The 22,903-nt window shown below is 42.4% G+C and overlaps 1 protein-coding gene across 1 annotated transcript in view; it reads left to right on the forward strand.

Annotated features, from left to right (window-relative positions):
- The window catches only part of SAXO1 (stabilizer of axonemal microtubules 1), a 64,497-nt gene extending 42,109 nt beyond the window's left edge, over positions 1–22,388 (forward strand). The window contains exons 2-4 of the mRNA XM_050944251.1: positions 12,806–12,985; positions 15,361–15,563; positions 20,821–22,388. Of these exons, the coding sequence (XP_050800208.1) occupies positions 12,806–12,985; positions 15,361–15,563; positions 20,821–21,848 (1,411 nt within the window). The 3' untranslated portion in view covers positions 21,849–22,388. The remainder of the gene's footprint in view (positions 1–12,805; positions 12,986–15,360; positions 15,564–20,820) is intronic.
- The last annotated feature ends 515 nt before the right edge of the window (positions 22,389–22,903 follow it).

Raw genomic sequence — 22,903 nt, forward strand, 5'->3', positions numbered from 1 at the left:
GCACAAAATCCATTATCGTGAGTTTGTGCAAAACATAATATGCAATGCATGTATTAATGTATTTAAAAATCTAGAAACCATTCAGACATGCCATGAGGGCATTATAACATGTCATGGCAGATCTAATTATCCTGTGATTGCTCTCTCTGGGAGGATAAAATCTTAGTCCTCAATAAGAAATCACAGGTAAATCAGTATTTTTAGTTTCTGAAAATAAACTCTGCTGTCAAGATAACATCTTATACCTATTTTAAAAGATGTGTTCTTGTAAATAATTTACTTAAATGCTTAGAACATAGTGTGCTTTCTTGTGCTAATGATTTGTGTCCAGCTGCCAAAGCTAAGGCAGTCTTATACATTTATTCTGCACTCCCACCAATAATTCTGGGGCTCCTTGAACTAGTGAAGCTCTGTGCTGGCATAATTTCATCACTGTTTGTTACATTTGATAAATTTAGTCAACTCTGAAAAATCCAAATCAGTCACTCCCCTTTAAATCTATACACTGTAATGCGACAACTTCCCCACCCCAAATATGAATAAATGATAGCTAAAAATAACCATTGATAATTTCTATTGATTTCAATGGTGCTGGATCAATCCCTGAACCTCAGCACTTGGTTTGTGCCCAGACTCGGAGCTCAGCATGTCTGAACTTTGGGAGTATTCAAAAACTGAACCGAGCTGTGAATTTTGAACGTGGCCCAGCTCTTGATAAGAGGCTGAACCAAAACGCAAGGTCTGGACACCTCCAATCTTCAGGCAATCGGCAGGTGTATGCGTGCACACACATGCTCTGTCACAATCTTTAAAAGACGTAAACATCAAGGAGAGAGCGAGGAATTATTTAGGATGGTCCAACAGCCAATGGCTAGGAGTAATGGGAAGAAAAGCAATATTTCAGGCAGAATATCACAAAAATTCCCTAACATTGAGACGTTAGATTGTGGAATAGCCCAAGGACAATGGTGGAAATCCCAGCTCTTAGACATTTAAAACTTCCCTTCATGTCTGGAATGCTTTGATGACAAAGCTGCTGCTATGTTAGACCATTCTGTGCCAGAGCAGGGCAAAAATCAGTCCTAAGCAAAACCAACCCTCCCATTCCCCCATATTCAATTGAGTAGAATATATGCAATTGATGAACCAATTCTCTCATTATCCCTCCTCTCAAGAGTGGTTGTTCATTATTACAAGGAGGCCTTACTGGACTGGGGCCTGATCCTACCCCACAGGAGGGAATGGGCTTTTTGCCTTGACTTCAATGGGAGTAGGATCAGACCCTGGTAAATGGAGATGAGCCCAAAAGTCTGTACAATCTCATTTAAGATTATTAGGTCATTTGAAATCACCTATAAGGCCTGTTACTTTTTGAGAAGCCATTAGTTTTAACCATCATTGCTATGCCCACTGGGCTTTCTGTTTTAAATGGTATATGTAGTTAATCTCTACTTATATTATTATTTTATTATCATGCCAAAGTGGGAGGACATAGCGGTCATAATAATCATTAATACATACTTACCCTTTATATACATTTGAAGCCTGTTAATGGGGAAATATGGACAGCAACATGAAGACAGACATATAGCACCTCTTGAAATGCATTGGAGCAGATGGATTATTTTGGTGTGAGACAGCATGAAAAAAAGGGGAAAACTTTTGCTCACAGTAGAGAGAGACTGTCCATCCCAAAAAGGGATATTTGGCATCTTTGGGAGCAAATCTATGGAGTAGGAAGGTGAGGTTTGTGGGGTTTTTTGTTTTGGTTTTGTTTTGTTTTGATTGCTAGTGCACTTTGGCGGGGCGGGGGGGAGAAGAGTGTATTAAGAAAAGAGCTGCTAGGCATTGGGGTTGCCTTGTGAAATATAGTGACCTCATTATGGATCTTTTGCTGACCCAGTGAACGTTCACCAAAGACGATGACCTTGGCATATTATCACAGCTTGTAAAGGGATAAAATTCACAATGCTGGTTTATAACACGCTCCAAACTGTTGTCCTCTTTTAGGATGTTGAGCTCATTCCAAATGAATAAAGTGTTACAAATTGTTGATCAGTGGTGGCAGAATCTGTCATGGCCTTCAGAGTTGGTCAAGAACAGAGGCTAAGCTTTTGCCTTTCACAGTTAATCCACACTTGAAGAAAACCCACAGCTTTATTTTGCCCACACTGTGCAGGCTCCATGTGTGTGTGTGTGTGCATGCACATGCCAGCTTCATGTAAAATAGAATCTCTCTTTACATATTGACCCATATGTTTTAACATGTTGGGGTGCGGGGTAGAGAAGTGAGGTTTATCACCCAGCGTGTAACATTACATCCATGACATGAAGAAAACTGTTTCTGAGCTTTGTGGGAATTACAATTAGCCTCGTAAAGGTTTCAAATTAAAGTCTTTTGTATAGTTATAATCACAGAAATGTCAGACTTCTGCTCTCCTGACGGAACAGTTGCCTTTTATTGTGCATTTAAGTCTTATTTAAAACCATTTAAAAGCAACAGATTCGACTTTCCATATGCCTTTATGCACAATGTGTTTCCATTTTCCTGGTGGTGGTATCACACCCAATGTATGTATGTAATACATTTTGACAAATTATGCATGTATGTTTTTTCCCTCCCTAAACATCTATCTATATTCATATGACTGAACCTCTGATTGTTTCTCCATTGCTTGGGCTGACACTAGATTCCGGCTGTAGTGCTAGAATGTGCTCCCCAGTCCTTTGTTACTGCCTCTCTCACACTTCCTATGGTGTTGTCCTAGGGATGGTATCATCTGATCTGAAGCAGAGATTTGTATAAACTTGGCTAGGCCTGGCCAGCACTTGAATGAGAAACCTCCAAGGCAAACCAGCTGCTGCAGGAAGTAATGCTGGTGACCCAGCAGGTGGACCTCTTTCCTCTGAGTCAGCACTGGATCAATGTCTTAGTGTGGCAGTAGGGGAGATTGTGCTGTTGGATACAATATAAAGCCAAGGCCTTTGGGATGCTGTGAGAACCACTTCTGGTTAATTCATGAGATGTTGCCCTTTAGTAACAGTCATGGTACCCATTGATAAGTTATCTTCAGCTGTGTGTCCAGCTATAGACAACGAGACGGAAATGCTTTAATTAATAACAACCCAGTTGTCCTGGCCAAATTGTAATGTGAGTACTTACATTTTGCTTGCCTTACATTCTTGCTGCAGTTTCAGCTGGATACAATATTCTCCTTTACTTTGTTTATTATTAATAGATTTTTCTATGGCATCATTGCTCTAGTATGAGATGCTCACAAACATTACTGAATTTAATCTCAACCTTCTGTAACTGAGAAATGTTATTAGCTAACTTGTACAGATGGAGAACTGGGAGTCAGCAAGACTGAGGGACTTCTCCAATGTCGCAGAGAATAGATTAGAATTGAACCCCGATGTTTTGAGTCCCAGTCCAATGCTATGGTCACAAGACCATCCTTCCTGACCTAAACAATTGTGTGGTGTGAGCTGTTGAATTGCTACTCTGTTTCACTCCAGTGCTGACTGCATTCCAGTGCTTAATGCAGTGAGTCTTGTATATATGTGGTCAGAGTCTTTACTAGCATAAATGGGTGAAATGCTCTTGAAGTCAATGGAGCTGTGTCAATGGAGCAGAGAATTTGGCCCAGAGCTTGTAAGGCACATAAGTCCTACTTGTAATCATCTTGCAATTTGCTTTTAATTACCAGAAGTGCTCTGTGCAGGACAAGGAAAGCTTCATAGAGCGCTCAACTACTATCAGCTCACACAGTGAAGGATCTTTAATCCATACCTTTAGTCCTACATCATGAAGTGCCTTCTATAGTGCAAGGTATTACAGAGAAGCTTATTTAGCCATCAGTTAACACATGTTCTAACTGGCAAATCATCATGGCACAAGAGCCAGGTGATGACTTAGTAGCTGAAACATATGCTGTTCCATGTCTCAATAAGCTTTTCTGTAATACCTTGCACTACAGAAGGCATGTTATGATGGAGAGAGAAAGATATGGACTGCGGATTCTTCATTGTGTGAACTAACACTGTTAGGTGCTACCCCTTATGATTTGAGAGTTTCTAGGAAGCTAGGAATTGCATTCCAGATGACATCAGTGGTCCATCTTGTCTAGTATCCTGCTTCTGATAGCAGCCAGCACCAGAGGCATCAATGGGCAATTTGAAGTAACCCCCAGCCAAAAGGGAAAGAATTTTCTTATGCCCTGAAGCATGAAGGTATATCACCATTATATAAATTGCCCTTATCAAACAGTAGATGATCTTTCTCATTATCCATACAAATGTCCAATCCTTTTAGGAATCCAGACATGCTCCTGGCCTAGTAGCAATGAGTTCTACAAGCTAATTACATGTGTGAAAAGATATTTAATTTGTCACCTTTCAAATTCTTTAAACATCCCATTGTTCTTGTATCATGAGAAAGGGTAAATAGAAGCATTCTATTTACCTTCCATCCTACACACCAGTCATAGTTCTGAATGCCTCTATCATGGCCCCTCTTATTTGTCTATTTGCTAAACTAAAGCGTCTGGATGTTTTCAATCTCTCTTTGCATGGAAGTGTCTCCAGGTCTCTAGCCATTTTGTTGTCCACCTCTGCACCCTCTGTATTGCTGATAAATCCTTTTTGAGATGGGCTAGCAAGAACTCCCCCACAGCATTCCAGGTGAGGGCATATCATTGACTTGGGTAATGATGTTAAAATATTCCCAGTGTCATTTTCTATTTTATTTCTTATGTACCTTAATATTGTGTTTGCTTTTTTTGTCCAGTGTTGCACAATGAGCAGAGGTCCTTCCTCTGGTGCACTGTTTTGGGGGCCTTTGGAATGAAAGGTGCTGTAGAAGCATAAGATAGTATCATTATAATAGGTGGCATCTGGTGGCATTGTTACACACATCCTCCCAAGTTCTTCTTCGTATGGGCTGAGCAAGCTTTGACTCTTGCAAAGACATGCTGGGTTGGTTTAAGTTTTGTGTAGAGGTGGCTCTGGGAAAGAGGGATCTGTGTGATCAGGAGAGGTTGCTCTCTGCTTGGGCCTCTGATTAGAGTTAATTCTTGAAGCACTGGGTGTTTGGCATTTGGTTGAGATTCCTGGGAAAAGGGATTGTCCTGCATGTTGTTTGACCACTTCCCTTCTAGGACTGGCTTGTATGTGTAAATAAAGCAAGTTACACTTAGAGTCTATCCAGACTCTCTGTCACTGATTTCTCCTCCACTGGGAAGCTGACCTGCAAGGCCTGCTACCCACTCAGCAGAGGGGCAACACAGGTATCAGAACTGGACTTCTGAATAAGGGAAAACAATATTATACTAAAAAGAACAGGAGTACTTGTGGCACCTTAGAGACTAACAAATTTATTTGGGCATAAGCTTTCATGGGCTAAAACCCACTTCATCAGATGCACGCAGTGGAAAATACACTAAGAAGACAGACACAAAACATGAAAAAATGGGAGCTGCCATACTAACTCTAATGAGACTAATCAATTAAGGTGGGCTATTATCAGCAGGAGAAAAAAAACTTTGTAGTGATAATCAGGATGGCCCATTTCAAATAGGTGACAAGAAGGTGTGAGTAACAGTAGGGGAAAAATTAGCATGTGGAAGAAACTGCTATAGTACTGTCACTAACCACTTATACCATGCATCATAGGCCAAATTTGGCCTTAATATAAGTGGGTGAAATTTTGCTGTAGCACCCTCTTACACTAGGACTGAATCTGACCCTATGTCTTCAAAGAGCTGCAAGAAAAAAAAAAACACCTCTGTAACTCATGAATCCTAGAGTCAAGATCACATTTTGGTGCTGGAAGAGAAGAATTCAAGATTCCATGTTCCTTTATGGGGTCCCTGAAATTAATGGGCCTTAGTTGTACCCTACAGTGGGAGACTAAGGTTGCTGAAATCCATGGGACTTGGCAGGAGAGTAAGATCCTGCAAAAGCTGTTGAACTCCAAAGTGACAATCATAATCTCAGCTATTGGAAGATACGGATAGTAGTGAGCAAGCTACAAAACATTAAGTGATCAGCCACCGTTGTTCTAGCCTTGTTTCAGAGCAACTTCAGAACAAGCCTTTTCAAAACAATTTCTAGGAGGATGAAAAAAGCATCTCCTGGGTTTAGTGGCAGAACACTAGTGCATCCTAACTGGTTCAAGCAAAATATGGGGCAAAGCCTCAGTGGGTGTAAACTGTCATTGCTCCATTGATTTCTATGAAACCTGAAAATCACTCCCACAGTATTTTAAGATGGCTTGGTTGTTTATCAGTACAAAACTTGTATTCTGTATCTTGTTTCCCCACAAAGAAAATATAACACACTTACTTGTTTTCCTAATAGTGTCCATATAATATTGACTATGGAACCTGTTTTCTTCCTTCTAAAAATTACAGAAATCCTATGTGGCTCAGAGTTCAGCAGTTGTATGAGACCATATTATGATGACTATCTTACATCTACAGCTCTTCTTCAATATGTGGTTTAGCTTTGATTTATGATTACAAAACAATATTGCACATCTACCTCTAGTAGTGAGGACTCCTTCTTTCTTTGGATTTACATTTGGTTTTTTATGTAAGTGCTCTAATTTCATGGCCAGAGGATATAAAATTTGCTTGCTCTGTGTCTAATGACACTTGGAGAGTTGGCTGCCCTCGAATAGGTCTCAATCCTGCAATATGATGAGCATCTTCTAAAAGGAGGTGAATGCCCTCAGGAACAAGTTTGGGCCCTTTTAGGAATGAGTAGTGATTGCCTTCACTATGCTATTTTCTAATCAGGAATTTGTAAAACTATTGTATGTGTAATTTGCATTAATGTAAAGATGGCCATAAAGTGGTACCTCTACTGTATGATTAAGATTGAAGCATAATTCTAGTCTTTTGGGGTCACTGATGAAATGAAAATGTTAGCTATGGATGGATAGGGCAGTATGTATTTCTTCTTTTCTCAGAGCATCACCCTGGAGGCAATTAAGGAATTTATGTGCATTGTCTGAGACTTGTAACCTTAATTCTGCATTTTTTGGGTTTCTGACGCTGCTTATTCATTTTCAGTTTTAATGTCCTTGAAAGGTAATGTGCTCAAATTTCTGATATGTGCTTGCAACCTTAACCACACCAAGGTTTTGTGTGGAACTATAATTCTTTTTTTAACTCCTATCCCATTCCCTAGCCTCATGACACTGCCTATAGAAAAATTGCTTGGTTTTTTTTATATGACAAATCTCCTCAGCAATTAGGTATACCACTGCAAGGAAAAATGCTAGTGAGTTACATTTTCTTAAATGAAAGCTTAGGTCTCTAGCACTCCTTTGATGTCCTGACCTAAGCTTGTCAACACCTGTACCCCATAGCTACATTATCACTCTTCTTACAGGGGAAAAAAAAATGAAAAGCCTTTTTGAACACTACTGAATATCGCTCTGTCTAGGGTTCCAACATTCAGGAGCCAAGGCCCCATATCCTCAAAGGTATTAGGTGTCTAACTCCCATTGATAACAATGGGAGTAAGGCAGAAAAATACCTTGGAGGATCTAGGCCCAAGTGTCCAATCCACTTCGCGTTTTGTAGCAAAATTCTATGTTAGGCCCAGACCTAACCTACTAAATTTGAAGTCAATATTACTTGAAGGATTTGGGGCTGCAAAGTCAGAGTTACAATGGAAACTCTCAGAAGGTACTACCATTGCTTCCTAATTATTAATAGAAATTAAAAACATAGGGACTGATTCTCCTATTACTTATACCAGTGTAATTCAATTGACTCCAATGGAGTCATGTATAATTTGTGCTGGTGTACATCAGAGGAGACTCAAGACTATGAAGCATCCATGGGAACATAACAAATGTCACAGTTTATGGATAATCAGGGGTTAGAAATTATGGTACCAAAACCAACAGAATCCATGAGGTAATCTCCCTATCATTTGCCCAGCTGCATTAACTATTAAACTCTCACTGACATACAGACTTACCATGTTCAGATAACAGTGACTTCAGAGCCTAATGACTGTGTAATTGTTTTATAAATATTTACAGGGCCAAAAGGAACAGTAAAGTAGAGCTCAAAGTTTGCTTCAGTATTGGTCTACTCCTTGTTTTTAAGTATCTTGCTCTGTGATTTACAGTAGTGTCCATTTCAAACAGTTTTTAAGAAAGGCTCTCTCAATGCAAAAGTGGCTTGCTTTATCAGACGTCAGTGGTGAATTAACACCAGTTTATCCTTTCCCCTGCTCATTGTGTGTATGAGATTCACTAAGTGTTACAGTAACGTGTGCATACGTCACAATTTTGGGCAAAGAAGTAGAAGGCACAACACTTCTTAGACATTTACTTTTCCACCCTGCCATGGATGATTTATTATGGGTAAGCACGTGCCTCAACATCTAACTTTCAGACACCTCCAAGTGTTGTTTTCAAAATCTGATATTAAATATAGAATATACAAGCGTATAGCTTGGAGAATGAAAAAATAATTGAAAGAGGCTGAGTGTATATATTGAGGCAGGCAAAGAGTCTGGGTTTAAACCCAGGCCTATCTCCAGACCAAGCTAGGCTCTGCTCAACACAATAAATATCTGCCCCGGGCTGCCACAATTCCATGGGCCTGGGATGAGACTGTTTGCAGGAGACTGAGAATATTTCCAGGCCCTTTCGCATTACAAGGATCATCTCCCTCTTGAGGTCCACATCATTCAAGCACTACCGTACCACTATCTTCAGGGGAGCGGATTCCTGTGACCCTCTCTGTTCAGCAAATGAATGAAGGAGAGAACCAATGATAGACCAGCTAGTGAGCAAGGTGTGAGGTCAGGATAGAGGAAGGAGTCTAGAAGTCATATGGAACAATTTCAGCTCAATTTGGTCAGGGATTCTGAGGCCGGAGCTCCGAGCAGCATTAATCATTGCGGCATTTTGCTGTGAATGGTAGGTCTCCTGTAATCTTACCAGGAGAACCTGCAGCTTCACAGCTCTGCACTTTGTTGGCATGGCAAATTCACCTATGTGCAATTTGTAGCAGAGTCCTCAAATGACCAATGTTCACATGGAGGGGCTGCTTTCATCTCCAGGCAGAGTGAGGGCCTTGCGCACACAATTGCTGCCCCCTTCCACGCTGTGCAGATGACGGGGTTATCTGCACCTATTAGGTGAAACTAGAAGGCACAATGCAGAGCACAGCTTTGCAGAAGGGCGACTAGAGAGGCAGGACTATTGGGGGTGATGTTTGGGAAAAGTATGGAGTATGGTTTACTTCTGCTTGGTTACTTAGCATGATTGTATGCCGTGGGTTTCTGTTTTTCCTTAGATTGATATGTATCCGAGGTGCCGAGATTGAACAGAAAGGTGTCTCCTGTGTTTTTACAAATCCAAATAAGTAAATGAATGAAATCACTCCTTGACTGAATATCTTCAGCCTTTTAGGACATTTGATTAAGATTGTTCTACAGAAGAACAGAAGGGACCCTTCTTTATTATCTACTATCAACGGTACACACAGGGCAAATGGATTTTTAGCTAGTGCCAGTAAAGCTCTGTGTTAAGTATCTATGCTCCTTGTAAAGCACCTATTAGCTTGGCACTACCCCGGCTTAGTGGCATACCCCATACTTAAAAGGAAGTTAGGACTCAGTTCATTGTTGCCTTGCATTGCGTGCAGCCACTTACTCCAGTGTAAAGTGAACTCTTTGCACTTTCTTTGCTCTGGTGTAAAAGACTGCACACAATGCAGGGCAATGACATGTCCATCCTGCTCTGAATGCCTCCAGTTTTTTGCAGTATAGATGTTTTCTCCATAGTCTGAGTAGTAAGTAACAGTTGCTGTAGTGGATTCAGTGTGGTTCTGCTGTAACTGGCTGGATATCAGGGCCTCATGCACCTCTTGCTCACTGCAAAGCTGAACTCAGCAGGAGTTCACTGTGTCCAGTCCGCAGAGGAAGGAAAGGAGCTTAAGGTCAGGCATGATGCCAGCACATTTGAGGCTGGAAGAATCCAGTAGCCATTTCCTTCCCTGGTGGGCTAAGGAGGAATTGCTGTGGATGCTATGAGACTGCATTAGAGGTCATTGTCTGTCTGTCGCTTCTGAGTGGCCTCTTGTTTGGGAGGATTGAGTGTTTTCTCCATCCCCTCAAAACACTCTGCACCAAGGCCAAGTTGGGCTAGGAGTAGGGGGAAGAGTTGCCCCTTGTTTTCCTTTTTGTCCTCTTTCCGTCTGAATAAATTCTGGGATTTTCAAAGGCACTTAAGAGTTGACCTTGAATGGGGGAGTGGTGCCATTTTCACTAGCCTTTCATTAGAAGATGGGTGCCTACCTCTCTTAGGCTTTTTTGAAATTGCCAGTTTAAACTTAACTCTTCAAACATGGTAACAAACTTGGATGATCTCCTTCATTCCACTATCCATCCAAGCCCTGAAGCCTCTCCAAAGCAAAGATGAATCTACCGGGGCTCTTTCTGACTTACAGTTTCATGGAAAGATTCATAGCCAGCGTAGAAAATTGGCTTGTCAAGCAAAGGCTAATTTTATCTGAGAGCAGAGTCTGTCCTTCCCTTGTGACCTGCAGTTTGGAAAATAATTCTGTGTGACTCCATACATAGATCAGTGGCTACCTCTGTAACTTTGGGTAATCAGACATTGACTGATGCTAGATAGACAAACATTTGATTTAACAGCTTCTTTATTAACTATGGAAGCCCCATTATTTGAATAACTTGAAAGGAGACTGGATAGAACACTGGAGAGCATACAGAAAGGAATAATCACACACTGGCAGGGATGATGCACTAGACATAAAACCATAGGTCTTTTCTAGCTGTAATCCCTGTTGGCCCATTCCTGAAGTCTTTACGCAGCAAAACAGGAGGTTGAGTTAAAAAAAAAAAAGAGGGATATAAATCCCCATGTTTCAGGGCATAAACTGGTCACCGAGTACCTGGACAGGAGCCTATCTGAGACAACATGAGTCTTTCCCATACTGGCTTGTGAACACTGATGCTTGGAACAAGGTGTAGCAATAATTAGTCCCTTCATGCACTGTCCAGCACTCCCAGAGAGATGTGTCTGCCTCAAGCCCTGGCTTAAAGCCACAAATGAGCCATTAAACTTACTTGTTCTAATCAACACTTCTAGTGTTGTCTAGAGAAATATTATTACAATTTACCAATTAAGTCTTTCATAACAACTATTCTGAATCTGGTTTGAGATACTTCCTTAAAGGATCACTGCCACCTAAATTTGTAACCCTCTCTTTGGGACTGGGCCTATCATCTTTGTGTCTTGTTTGTACAGCACCTAGCACAAAGGGGATCCTTGACTGAGATTCCTGGATGCTCCTGTAACAGCAGCAATAATTACTACAAATAACTTGAAATCCTGTCAATTTCAAAAGACGAGTTAAAAGTAGCTCCTCTCTACACCTACCTCCAAGTCCCTTTGGGGCTGGAGGCGGGGAGGGCTACAGTCACATTTTCTATGGGACAGTCTCTCCTTTGCTGTAATGTGAAAGAGCCACATAAACAAGAGGTGAAACTGAGTAACTAACCATACAGTGAAAGCAAAGTGCTGTCAAATGCACAAAGAAAATATTAACACTCCCACCCGCCCTGCCCAATTTCTTTTGAATTGATTTCAGGGGTTACTTAGTATGTAAAAGCTTTCCAGACAGAAAAGTGGCTTTTTAAGTAGAGGGAGCCTCTTTAAAATTACAGATAGCATCAATCAAGCTTTGGCTAATGGTTTTGAAATGAGTATATTATTTGATGATTTCCATAAAGTCCCTGACTTACTATCAGTGAAAAACAGAGTGACCTTGACTTTGGTTTTGATTTGCTTAATCTGAAAGAGAATGTTTGTTTAGCTCAGCACTAGATTTCAGAATTTTTTAAGCTTGTGCAGAGCGTACCTCAGGGATCCATTCTGAAAGGTTTATTGTTTACAATGCTGGCTTATGACCTGCATCAACTTGAAAATCCAAAGGTATGCAGATGTTTCCAGGCATTATGCTACTTTGCCAACGCAAGACGTGTCGAGAGCCAAAGGAATGGTTTTAAATGTGCTAGATGCAAGTGTGGTTTGTAAATAAGTTTAAAAGGAAGTAAAGCTCCGTAAATATGCCATTTGGCAGTAGACTGTAATAGAGTGTTTCACAACCTGACAGGCCTTCAGGGTTTCAGAAGACACAGCCAAGTGTCAATGGGAATCGAGCGCACTCAGTGCCTTGCGGTATAGAGTCCCTTTGCTTCTGTTCCTATTGACGGCAATGGAAATGTCACTGCGTCAATGGGAGCAGGTTTATGCTGTTAGGGCTGGATTCTCCCTCGTCTTGCACTTACACAACCATTTAGCGCTGGTGTGACGTGAGTGTGAAATGCCACACAGGGGTAAGTGCTGACCTGGTAGTACTTCACACACACTTTGCATGGCTTTGGACCATTGCACAAGATGCAGGCTGTGGAGACTCCAATCCTTAATCAGAACAACTGAGCAAAAGGGTGTTAAATGGAGTGCCCAGTCTGGCCCAGTAGAGTGTATTTAGCTAAATCTAGGACGAGCTAACTTTTTCTAGCTTGAGTTAACTTATTGTTCTAACCTAAGGATGGTGTTTTTTCATAGGTTGTCATTAGTACAGGCCAGGACTTTGCCTGATGATTTGTAATGTCCTATAGTTAGTTGTAATTAGTTACTTCTGATGGTGGGTGATTCGTAACCAGTGCTGCTGAAGCCCTGCACCAACATCTCTGCTCTTCCCTGAGGCTCAGTCGATAACATCCATGCTACTCTTTTGCACAGGCGCCACCATTGCCCGCATCTTCCCACCAGGATCTATGAGAAGAGTGAGAAACCATGCTTCCTGTCGGAGTACGTGGAGCAATACCCTCTATATCCCTACGCCCATCCCAGAGACTCGTTCAAGGCCAAGGCAGAATACCAGAAGCAGCCAGTGGCCGTGGAGGGAATGACAACTTTCAAGTAAGAAACAGTGGAAGGGAGGGAGGGTGAGAGAATGAATGTGGGGGTGGGGAATAAGCATTGCTTCCCTCAAGGAGTGCCTGAGGAGAACAGTTAGTTACGTGCTCCATAGTGGGGCTGTGATAACTTTGCTGTGGGGGACAGGGATGGGACATTGGGGGATAATGTAAGGAGCCAAAATTTGGGGTGAGCTGCTGCTGTGAAGGCAGCTGACCCTTCCAGGATGGGGAAATGTTATCGGCTGAGACGGGGCATGGTTGGGCTCTTGGCTTTCACCCTCGTTTTTACTCACTTGCAGCACTGGGCAGACTCCCTGGGAAGTCGACAGGAATTCTGCATGAAAAAGAACTGAGTAAGGCTGGCAGGCCTAAGCTCATTGGATCAGGAACTATCTTTTTATACAGTACCTAGCACAACAGGGGCCCGGTCCAAGAGTGGGACTTCTAGATGCTAAACCGTACATACAATAACTGGCCATGTGGTTTTAATGATGATGGGGAAAATGAGATACACAAAGTATCATGCTGTGCAATGCTGAACCATTTTTGAATCCCAGCTGTGCTGCTGTTCAGATTGTGAAATTTAAATACAAGACCTCAGGTTTAACTGTGCCCCTTCCTGACTTCCCCCTAAATTAATCAGCAAACCTGCTCCCTGCTAGCGGAGCATGTGCTGTGTTATGCTACTAAAATGCAAGACTCTGAATCTTCAATACACAGCTGGCAATTTGATTTCTCTTTCCTCAGCTGAAGGCCTCTAGTTGATGTTTGAATATATTGCTGTTTACTCTGTGACCTCAGGCTCTGTCATCAATAATCCCTTTCTCATCTGTGCTCCATCTAATGCGAGACCCAAAGAGCTGCCGGGGAAGGTACTTTTCAAGCCCTGCTTCTCTCTGAGGTGGATGTGCTGTTGTGTGATGGGTCAAGCGACCTCTGCTCTTTCAGTAGATCCCAATAGCAATTTGTGCAGCCATGGTTACATTCATTGCTGAAGCATGAGCAGCTGGATGTGGAACACTTGTCCAAAGTTCATACAAATGCCAGACTCAAGTTCCGCGTGCAGGAGCCACTCAAGGCTTTCAATCATGGTATCTCTTTGTTAGTCTAGTGGAAATGTAAATTTCCATCTGAAATTCCATTTCCCTATTTCCAAAGTCGCAGTCCTCTGGTTACATTTGGTGACTTTTGTATAATCCGCAAAAGCCAACGGCCTAGATTCTTGCTACACACAGCACCACTCAGAGTGGGCTATGCTGTTGTGCTGGTTTGGTCCCCTGGCCTGTGACCCTAGGGACAGATACAGCAGCTAGGGAGCAATAGGGTACAGAGATGCCCCCGCTGTGCTCCCTCCACCAGCAACAAGGTGTAGTGGCACAGTGGTTGCTATGTTGTCTGATGTTGGAAAGATCTTTGGGGGACAGTTACTGTAGCTTTTGGGCTGGCGGTTTGGTGCAAAGTGGCTGTGGTACCCTGGAGGAGCTAAGCCATGACATAGGACCATGTTAATGAAAATACAATAGACCGGTCATCCAGCACTGGTCTCTGGCTGTTTAAATAGTTATCTTAGTCCAGCAAAACTTTATATATATATAAAGATATTGCATCAATGTGTTTTTTATAATGATACACACAGTAGAAGTTGATCCACACAACCACACTAAGAACAGAAAAACACCAGTTGAGGAAATGGTTAACATCTTTTTCATTAATAGTGCCCCATCCAGAAATGCAGCAGCCCCTTCGTTGGCTGGGCTGCTGGGGAATGCACTGTCAGAGGATACCTGCCATTCCCCCTGCACAGAGGGGGGGTCTTGCATGTTTCCCAAAATAGTCACAGGGCTGAAATACTTTGACTGGGATTTTAAAAAATTCCAGCCTTAAAGAAATTATTGCTCATAAATATTACGGAGTGATGGCGTTGTCTCAGGCCATGCCTATTACAAGCCCTGGCCCAGCTCAGTCCTTAAGAGAAACATGCCCACCTGCTCCACCAACGTGGACCTTACCTGTAACATGGGCCTCTAAATAGTGTGGTGGGCTTTGTGATGTGCACAGATTAGAAGGAGTCCACGAAACTCATTGGCTAGATTCTTTTTTGGTCTAACTTCATTGAAGTCCATAATTAACTCTGTGTAAACCCACTGAGTTCCAAGGAGGAGGAATTTGGCCCACTTGAAGGAGTCCATGCTCCTGTTTCACACATATTGTAATTACAGGAGTACTGCCAGCTTTCTACAAGTGAACGTCTTGTGTATTGCATTAGCCACCTTTACTGCATTATCCAAACTTTCTTTGGGTGTCCAGCAAAAGGAACATATACTTAGTCCTCCAGACAAAGACACGAGTAATATGTATTGCCTTTATTATTCACAGGAGAGATTATGTACCTCATGAAGTGTTGCCAGTGAAATTCAAACCACCTGAAAAGTATGTCAAGAGTGATGAGAACATGGATTTAATCTCAGTATATAAACAAGACTACAACCCCTATTCTATCTGTCGAGTTCCTCCCTGCTTGCCCCATGAGACTAACTACACCTCCAATGTCAAGATGGACACAATACCTACGTACAAAGGTACGTGCCCTCGCTGCTGTTTTGTAGGAGGGCTTCACTTGTAACATCTTGCTTCAAGAGAACAGAATGAGATACACAGACTTTTGCATTTGTTATTTCTTATATTTCCCTGATAGGTTGGTTCTGTAGGAGCCTTAAGAGAACGACTGGAAAGTCAACTAACCTGGGTGCTTTGGGCTGCACTGAGGCTAAGGACAGAATTCTAATCTAATTTAACTTTCTGCTTAGTGTCAAGTTTGTTTGGCCCTTTTTTCAGGGTGGGAGTGGGCTGCCTGTTGTGTCTTTGCGGTGCCTTTTCCTTCTCTTGCCCCTTGCCTAGAGCATCAGTGAGAGCTTCAGCACTGCCCTAACATCAGCCATGGGGGGAGAGCGTGTGCTGAAACACAGTGCTGAATGCTCTACAGGTGTGGGCCAGGCTAGCCTGGGATCGTAACTAACTGCTGATTAGCTCAGTCACTCAGTCAGTGGGGCCAGTCCAGTTCAGAATGTCGTCCAACACAAAGCAAGAATCAGATCCCAGTGATGCTGGTATCAACTGGGAGCCGTTCCAGTGTTTGTGAATTAATTATATATTTTAAAGAATGAGTAATTGCTGCTGTTTCATGTCATGAGATTGGGGGGCAGGGAGGGAGGCTCCTGTTGGGGCTGGAATGGAAGTGGCATTCTCCTTTTCTGTCCCAGGTTAAGGAGTCCTTTCATTTCTGACAACTGCTCCCACAGATAAGGTTCACAACTTCTATTGCACTTTACAATCGTAGCCCACAAAACACTTCAGATAGGTGGGCAAGTATTCCTAGCCCCATGTGATGAGTGACTTACTTAATCTCTCCCTCTGTGCTTTAGATCTCCATCCAAGGCCATACACCAGATCAGGTGCAGAGTCTGGTCTCCCAGTCTTGTGTCTTGTCTACTGGACCATTACACCCCATTTAATTGTTACTGCCCTCACCAGAAGGTATCTCACTGCAGGGATCATCTTTCTTGGCTCAGTGAGTGCTAAATGCTACTCCCTTCAGAACCTGCAAACACTACTCGTGAAACAGCCACAGAATGGCTACAAAGCCACCTGCACTGCTTCCCTCTCCCTAAGAAATGAGCACATTGGGACAAATACTGCACTGTTACACTAGCGTGAATCCAGAGCAACTCCATTTGCTTTAGAGTTGTTTGTCATAGAACACTAGGGCATTTTGCCTCTGCTTCTAACCTCTGCTCAGTCAGGAACTTGGTCTTAAACAGTGATCTGCTAATGGCAGCCTGTCGTGCAACCACTAGAGGGCTGGGCTTGCACTTTGTGTGTTACTTTAAATAAGGGTGGAATATTTTATTTTTTTCCTGCTGTAGAACAAGAAGTCTACTTAGGCTGATTTTTAGTATGATGGTTTGGCCCTATTCAGCATAAACAATTCTCTATTTAAAATAAAAATCAAGCAAGAAAATAAAAATGGAAAAAACCCCATGTGACTGCAATGTTATGGTTACACAATTAAAATGACAAACAGCCAGAAAATGGGTGTCCATGTTAAAGCACTCAAAGCCTCAGTGCTTTATACCAGCTGAGCATCTGTCCCTATGTGTTTAGCTATGCTTCCATTCGACCTAAGAACCATATGTAAATCTTTTTGTTTTATCCGTGTTTAGGTCAGGACCTTTACTAGTGCGCTCAGGAGCTCTAATAAAATGCAGTCCAGCCACATTTGGTTGCAATTTGCAGTATTTTCTCAAAACACTATGCAAATGGAAATCTCCATCTAACAACCCCACACAGATTTGGTTCCATATTGAATTAATTCATTTTAAATGGCCATAGGTCACAAATGGGAAGGTTTTCAATGTGCTTTTACCTATTCAGCCTTATGGCAAAAAAAGGCTTTATCAATCACCTTTCAAGGTGCAATTTATTTGTAATGTGCTGCTCTATGAGGTTTCAAGTAATGCCATTTTGGGAATAAATGCCTTTCATATGAAGTCATGAGTCCACCCAACCCAGTGGTATAGGGTGGTTTTAAATGATGCTATCAGATATCACAATTAACATCTGACAGCTTTGCAACTTGATTTCTTAACACTGCATGAAACATGGTTTCAAAGTTTTCATCTCCTCTTAGTCATGCATGTCTATCTACAGGTATATAATCGAATTAAAGTGTTGTCTAGCCTGGTTATATGGAAAGCTGCCTGAGCCTAGGAACATGTGGTTTGTATTGTAGACTCCTTCCCATACCCCCTAAAGTTTTCAGGCTGGTGATACATGGGAAACCATTAAAATATACTGGAAAAGAATTAGTTTCAATAAAACTGTAACATATTTTGAAAGGATAGTAGCATTGTTGGCTTAAACTAAAGTAAATTCATAATGGCTAGGAGGACTCCAAATGAGTGGCACTTATAGAAGTTTAAAATTGAAGACACATGGACACTATTTCTAATATGTTGCAAAACTATAGTCTCAGTGAAGTGTCTGGACTCGACTATTACAACTGACGATGGGAAGCCCTGACTGGTTTTGGAGTGCAGTTTGATTATGATTAGCTTCTAAGGCTCATCTGAAATGTCAGGCCTTTTCAACTGGATCTACACTTGCTTGGAGACTGCATGTCCTAAGCAGTGGAGACTCCGAAGTCACCCACTTCTTAATAAGCCCCTTACAGCCTCTCTTTCTATGATTCATCTTAACATGCACTCTTCGTTTCCCCTTCTAGACCTCCTACCCTGGTAAAGTGACGTGGCCCACCCACCTTTCAGGTGCAGTTCGACTGGCTGGCAGCCCTCTTGGGATGGGGGAGCAGGGCCGGCTCTAGGCACCAGCATCCCAAGCATGTGCTTGGGGCAGCACTTTTCAAGGGGCAGCACTCTGGCTTTTTTTTTTCTTTGGGGCGGCAAAAATCCCAAAGCCAGCCCCTGCTGGGAGGACAAATGACTTCAATGTGCTTTGCCCATGGGCACTGAAGGCACAGCAGAGCATTCTCCCCTCCCTCCATACCTACATTACTAGGCTTTAAAGGTAGGAGAAAAGGGATCAAGAGAGGGGGGCTGGAGTAGATTGGGGATCAGTGAGAGGCTGCAATGGGCAGATGAACTAACTTAGAAAGGACAGGTAGGATAATAACAAAGGGAATTTATCAGAACTAACATCAGCCTATTTGGATCAGTCCTTATAGTTTCCAGGACTAGTCCACCCAGTCTTGATCATCACAATTATACCTTTAGCTCATGACTCTCATCCAGGTGGGAACCACACCACTTTATATACTTAACTGGTTGTGCAAGCTGCACAGAGTGGCCATGGCCATGCCAACAGTACACTTCTTGAACAACATCAAGGCCACTGCTGTTTAGGTTCCTAGCAACAATCTGAGCATTGCTGATATCTTTGAGTGTCTGGAAAAGTTACTACTTCAGGTGTGCTGCGAGTGGCAAAACACCCTTCCAGATCTCACTATGGCTAGACATCCCCACAGATCTAGTAGTGGGGCCTGATGAACTTAGGCCAGGACTTTAGGGCCATATTTTTAAAGGTATTTGGGCACCTAAAATGAAGATTAATGATTAGTGGGATTTTCAAAAGCTCCCAAACTACCTGAATCCCACTGATTTCAACAGTAGCTAAGCTTCTAGGCACTTTTGAAAATCCCATTAGGGACCTATCTTCACCTTTAGGTGCCTAAATACCTCTAAAATCTGGCCTTTAATACCTAAATATAAGGAAGGCTGGTACTATGTAAACACTTAAAATAAGTAAGGCCAGATTAGATTAGATAGATCTTCACTCTGAGGCAGAAAATAAAATCCTGGCCCCACCAAAGTTACTAGGAGTTTTGCCATTGACTTCAATGGGGCCAGGATTTCATCCAAGCTGAATTTTCAAACATCAGCCATGGTACTTGGAAGGTCCCCATGCTAGCAGGCCCCTCCTTGCAGTTTTGCATGGAGTTCATTTTTGCCTGGTGCACTGGGGATGCTAGGCTGAGGTCAGAGTATGAGCAGCAGCAGTGCTGGCTACTGCTGCCATTTCATGCTGGGTGTCAGGGCAGAGAGACTGGAGAACAAATGGTTAATTTAAAAATAAGCTTTAATTTTTCAGCTTTGCATTGTAACAAGCACAGCTCTAATATAATTGTAATGGTGCTGTATTATAGCACAATCATTCAGAGGGACTAATACTGTTTGGACTGGAAAATTCAAATATCCCACTGCCTAACTGCATCATTTACTTTCTGGTACTTTGAAATCCAGACTTCCTTCCAATAAAGAATCAGCTGGAACGTTATTTGTCTCATGCCTCTCAATGTGGTTTGAAAGCAAAAGAATAAGAAGTGGCTTACTGCCACTGCTATTTCATTTCAACTTCCTACCAGTAACCATATTGCTCTCTAGGGGCAATTGCGCAAGATTAGTAAGAGGGAAGAAAGATGGCTTTGTGGCTACAACACTGGTCTGAGAGCCAGGAGTTTTTGCCACAGATTTCCAGTGTGCTCTGGAAGTCACTTTAACTCCCTGTGCCTTGGTTTCCCCATTTATAAAACAGGATATAACATGCACCCATCACACAGAGCTCTACAGGGAGTGTACTAATGTTGGCAAAGTGGTAGATTATACTTAGTCTTATACTTAAGACTGTAAGTAGTTTGGGGTAGGGATCAACTCGGTTCTCTGTTTGCACAGTGCCAAGCACAATGCAACTAATTAATAAAAATAATTGAGGTCAGGGTTGTGCACGTGTTGATAGCACTGCTAACATATAAACAGTGCAAAGAAAGTAGGAAATGCCTCTCTCTGCACTACTCTAGATGTCATCAAGAAGAAACCCTGAACTCAGTTCTGGGCAGGGAAAAACTGTCTAGCCAATTGAAAAGATTAGTTGTCACCAAAGAGGAAGACACAGCGAGAAAAGACTGGCTTGTAGCTGACGCTCTAGATTGAGACTTAGGAGCTTTGCTTCAATTTCCAGATTTCTCCCCGACTCGCTGTGTGACTTTGGGCAAGTCACTTAACTCCCAGTGTCTTATCATCATCCCCATCTTACTGAGATGATGAACTAATCCTCTCTTCCCACCATTCTCTGTGTGGTCTATTTAGTTTGTAAACTCCTCAAAGGCAGGGATGGCCTCTCACAATGTGTTTGTATGGTGCCTACTTGATTGACACGACTAAGACACAACAAATACTAATAACTAAAGCATAGGCTGTTATATTTTTAAACTAACTTCAGAACTTGTACATTGATGGACACTTAAAACAGATTCTTATATTTCAGGTGACTATGTGCCATGGAATGAATCAAAACGAGAGATGATTAAACCAGACAATAAATACCATCCATCAGAAGCAAAATTTGACTACAGAACCACTGTCCAGGATGATTATATATATAAGGGACCAGTTGCCACTCACAGCTGCAAACCTCTGAATCCAGCCCACATGACCAAGGCACCTTTGGAGGACCTGACAAATTATAAGTTGAATTATGTGCCACATCCCTTGGAGAAACGCTTTGTCCATGAGTATGAGAAGTATAAACCCAGTGAAACTCAATTTGATGGCCTCACCACCCACAAACAATCATACAAGGGTCTGGCTGGCCCACCTGCCAAGACAGTGAAACCATACCAGTCAATGCCAACCCACGATCTCCCGTTTTCCTCTTCCACAGAGTTTCGGGAAAAATACCAAGCTTGGCCACAGCACCCCATGTTCACTAGAAAACCTGATGTGTATGTGCCCCCCGTAGAGAAAATGGACCTTCAGACAACTACTCAGACTCATTACACGTACCCTAAGGGACAGCCAGCCAAGGTATGTCGGCCCTTGGGCCATGTTCCAAAAACCACTGCACCCTTTGACAGCTGCTCCACCATGAAGGATGATTACAAGCCATGGCATGGTAAGAAAGCAAAACCCATCATACCTGCCCCAGAACTTACTTTGCCAGCAGAACCAATGGAGAACCTGACCACCTTTCGGGCCCATTATGTGCCTCACCCCCCCACTTTCACTAAGAGCCTTAAGCCAGGTTGGTCAGCTGCACGGCCTAACATGCCATTCGATGCAGAAACCACCTACACCACCAGCTACACACCGAAGGAACTTGTCAAATGCCTTGCTGCCTACAAAGAACCCCCAGGCTATGTGTTTCAAGAAATCGATGCTGTCGGTCACAAGTTCTACTGCCCTGTTTCGGAGGCTGAACGCCCAATGAGTTTGAAGAGTAAAGAGCGAAGAAGCAGCTTTTCTGGGAACGGACTATACCTACCTGGCCCAAAGGAACTACCAGTGACAGCCTGATTTTTTTTTTTTAACCCTCTTTTAAACTGATCATTGATTTTATTCCTTTAAAGAGCTTAAAATAGCTCCCAGGGCGTAGCTCCTGGTGGAACACCTGAATAATAAGAATCCTAATGTCTGGAGAAAGAACATTTTAATCACCTCATTGTCGGTGTTTTTTCTATCTCCCAAACTCTGTCTTTAGTTAAGCAATGTCTATGTTGTGGTGACAGATTTCTTGTTCATAAACATATCAGGCACTAAGTTTCCTCCATGTTGAGTGTGGTACAGCAGCCTAGATCATAGGTAGACAGATCCCTTACGTTACAATAAAAACAGAGGTTAGTTTCGAGTGCAGGTAAACAGCACAAGCCCAAGGTCCATCCTTATTTATTGAGTCCATAAAAGTCAAGAAAAAAAAGTTGTTTAAAATTAGATGTTTTTCAGGACTGTGTCTCCCTTAATAATCACAGAATTATAGGGCTGGAAGGGATCTCGCAACATCTAGCCCCCTGTGCGGAGGCAGGACCAAATAAACACAACCTCTGCCTTTGAAGTCTATTCCAGCACTCAACTATTCTTATAGTTAGGAAGTTTTTCTTAATAGCTAACCTAAATCTCCCTTGCTGCAGATTAAGCCCATTGCTTCTTGTCCTACCTTCTATGGACACAGAGAACAAGTGGTCACCAACCTCTTTATAACAGCCTTTAATACACTTGAAGAATTATTAGGTCCCTGCTCAGTCTTCTTTTCTCAACATTAAACATGCCCAGCTTTTTATTTTTTTATTAAACGCTTTCCTCATAGGTCATCTTTTTGTTGTTCTCCTCTGAAATCTTCCCAAGTGATCCTCATCTTTCCTAAAGTGTGGGGCCCAGATGCCACAGTACTCCAGCTGAGACGTCACTAGTGCTAAGTGGAGTGGACAATTACCTCCCATATGATACTCCTGTTAATATACCCCTGAATATTAGCCTTTTTTTGCAACTGCATCACATTGTTGACTCATTCGTGATCCACCATAACGCCCAGATCCTTATCAGCTATACTAGTGCCTAGCCAGTAGTTCCCAATT

Source organism: Gopherus flavomarginatus, chromosome 3 (genome assembly GCF_025201925.1).
Source record: "Gopherus flavomarginatus isolate rGopFla2 chromosome 3, rGopFla2.mat.asm, whole genome shotgun sequence".
Lineage (NCBI taxonomy): Eukaryota > Metazoa > Chordata > Testudines > Testudinidae > Gopherus > Gopherus flavomarginatus.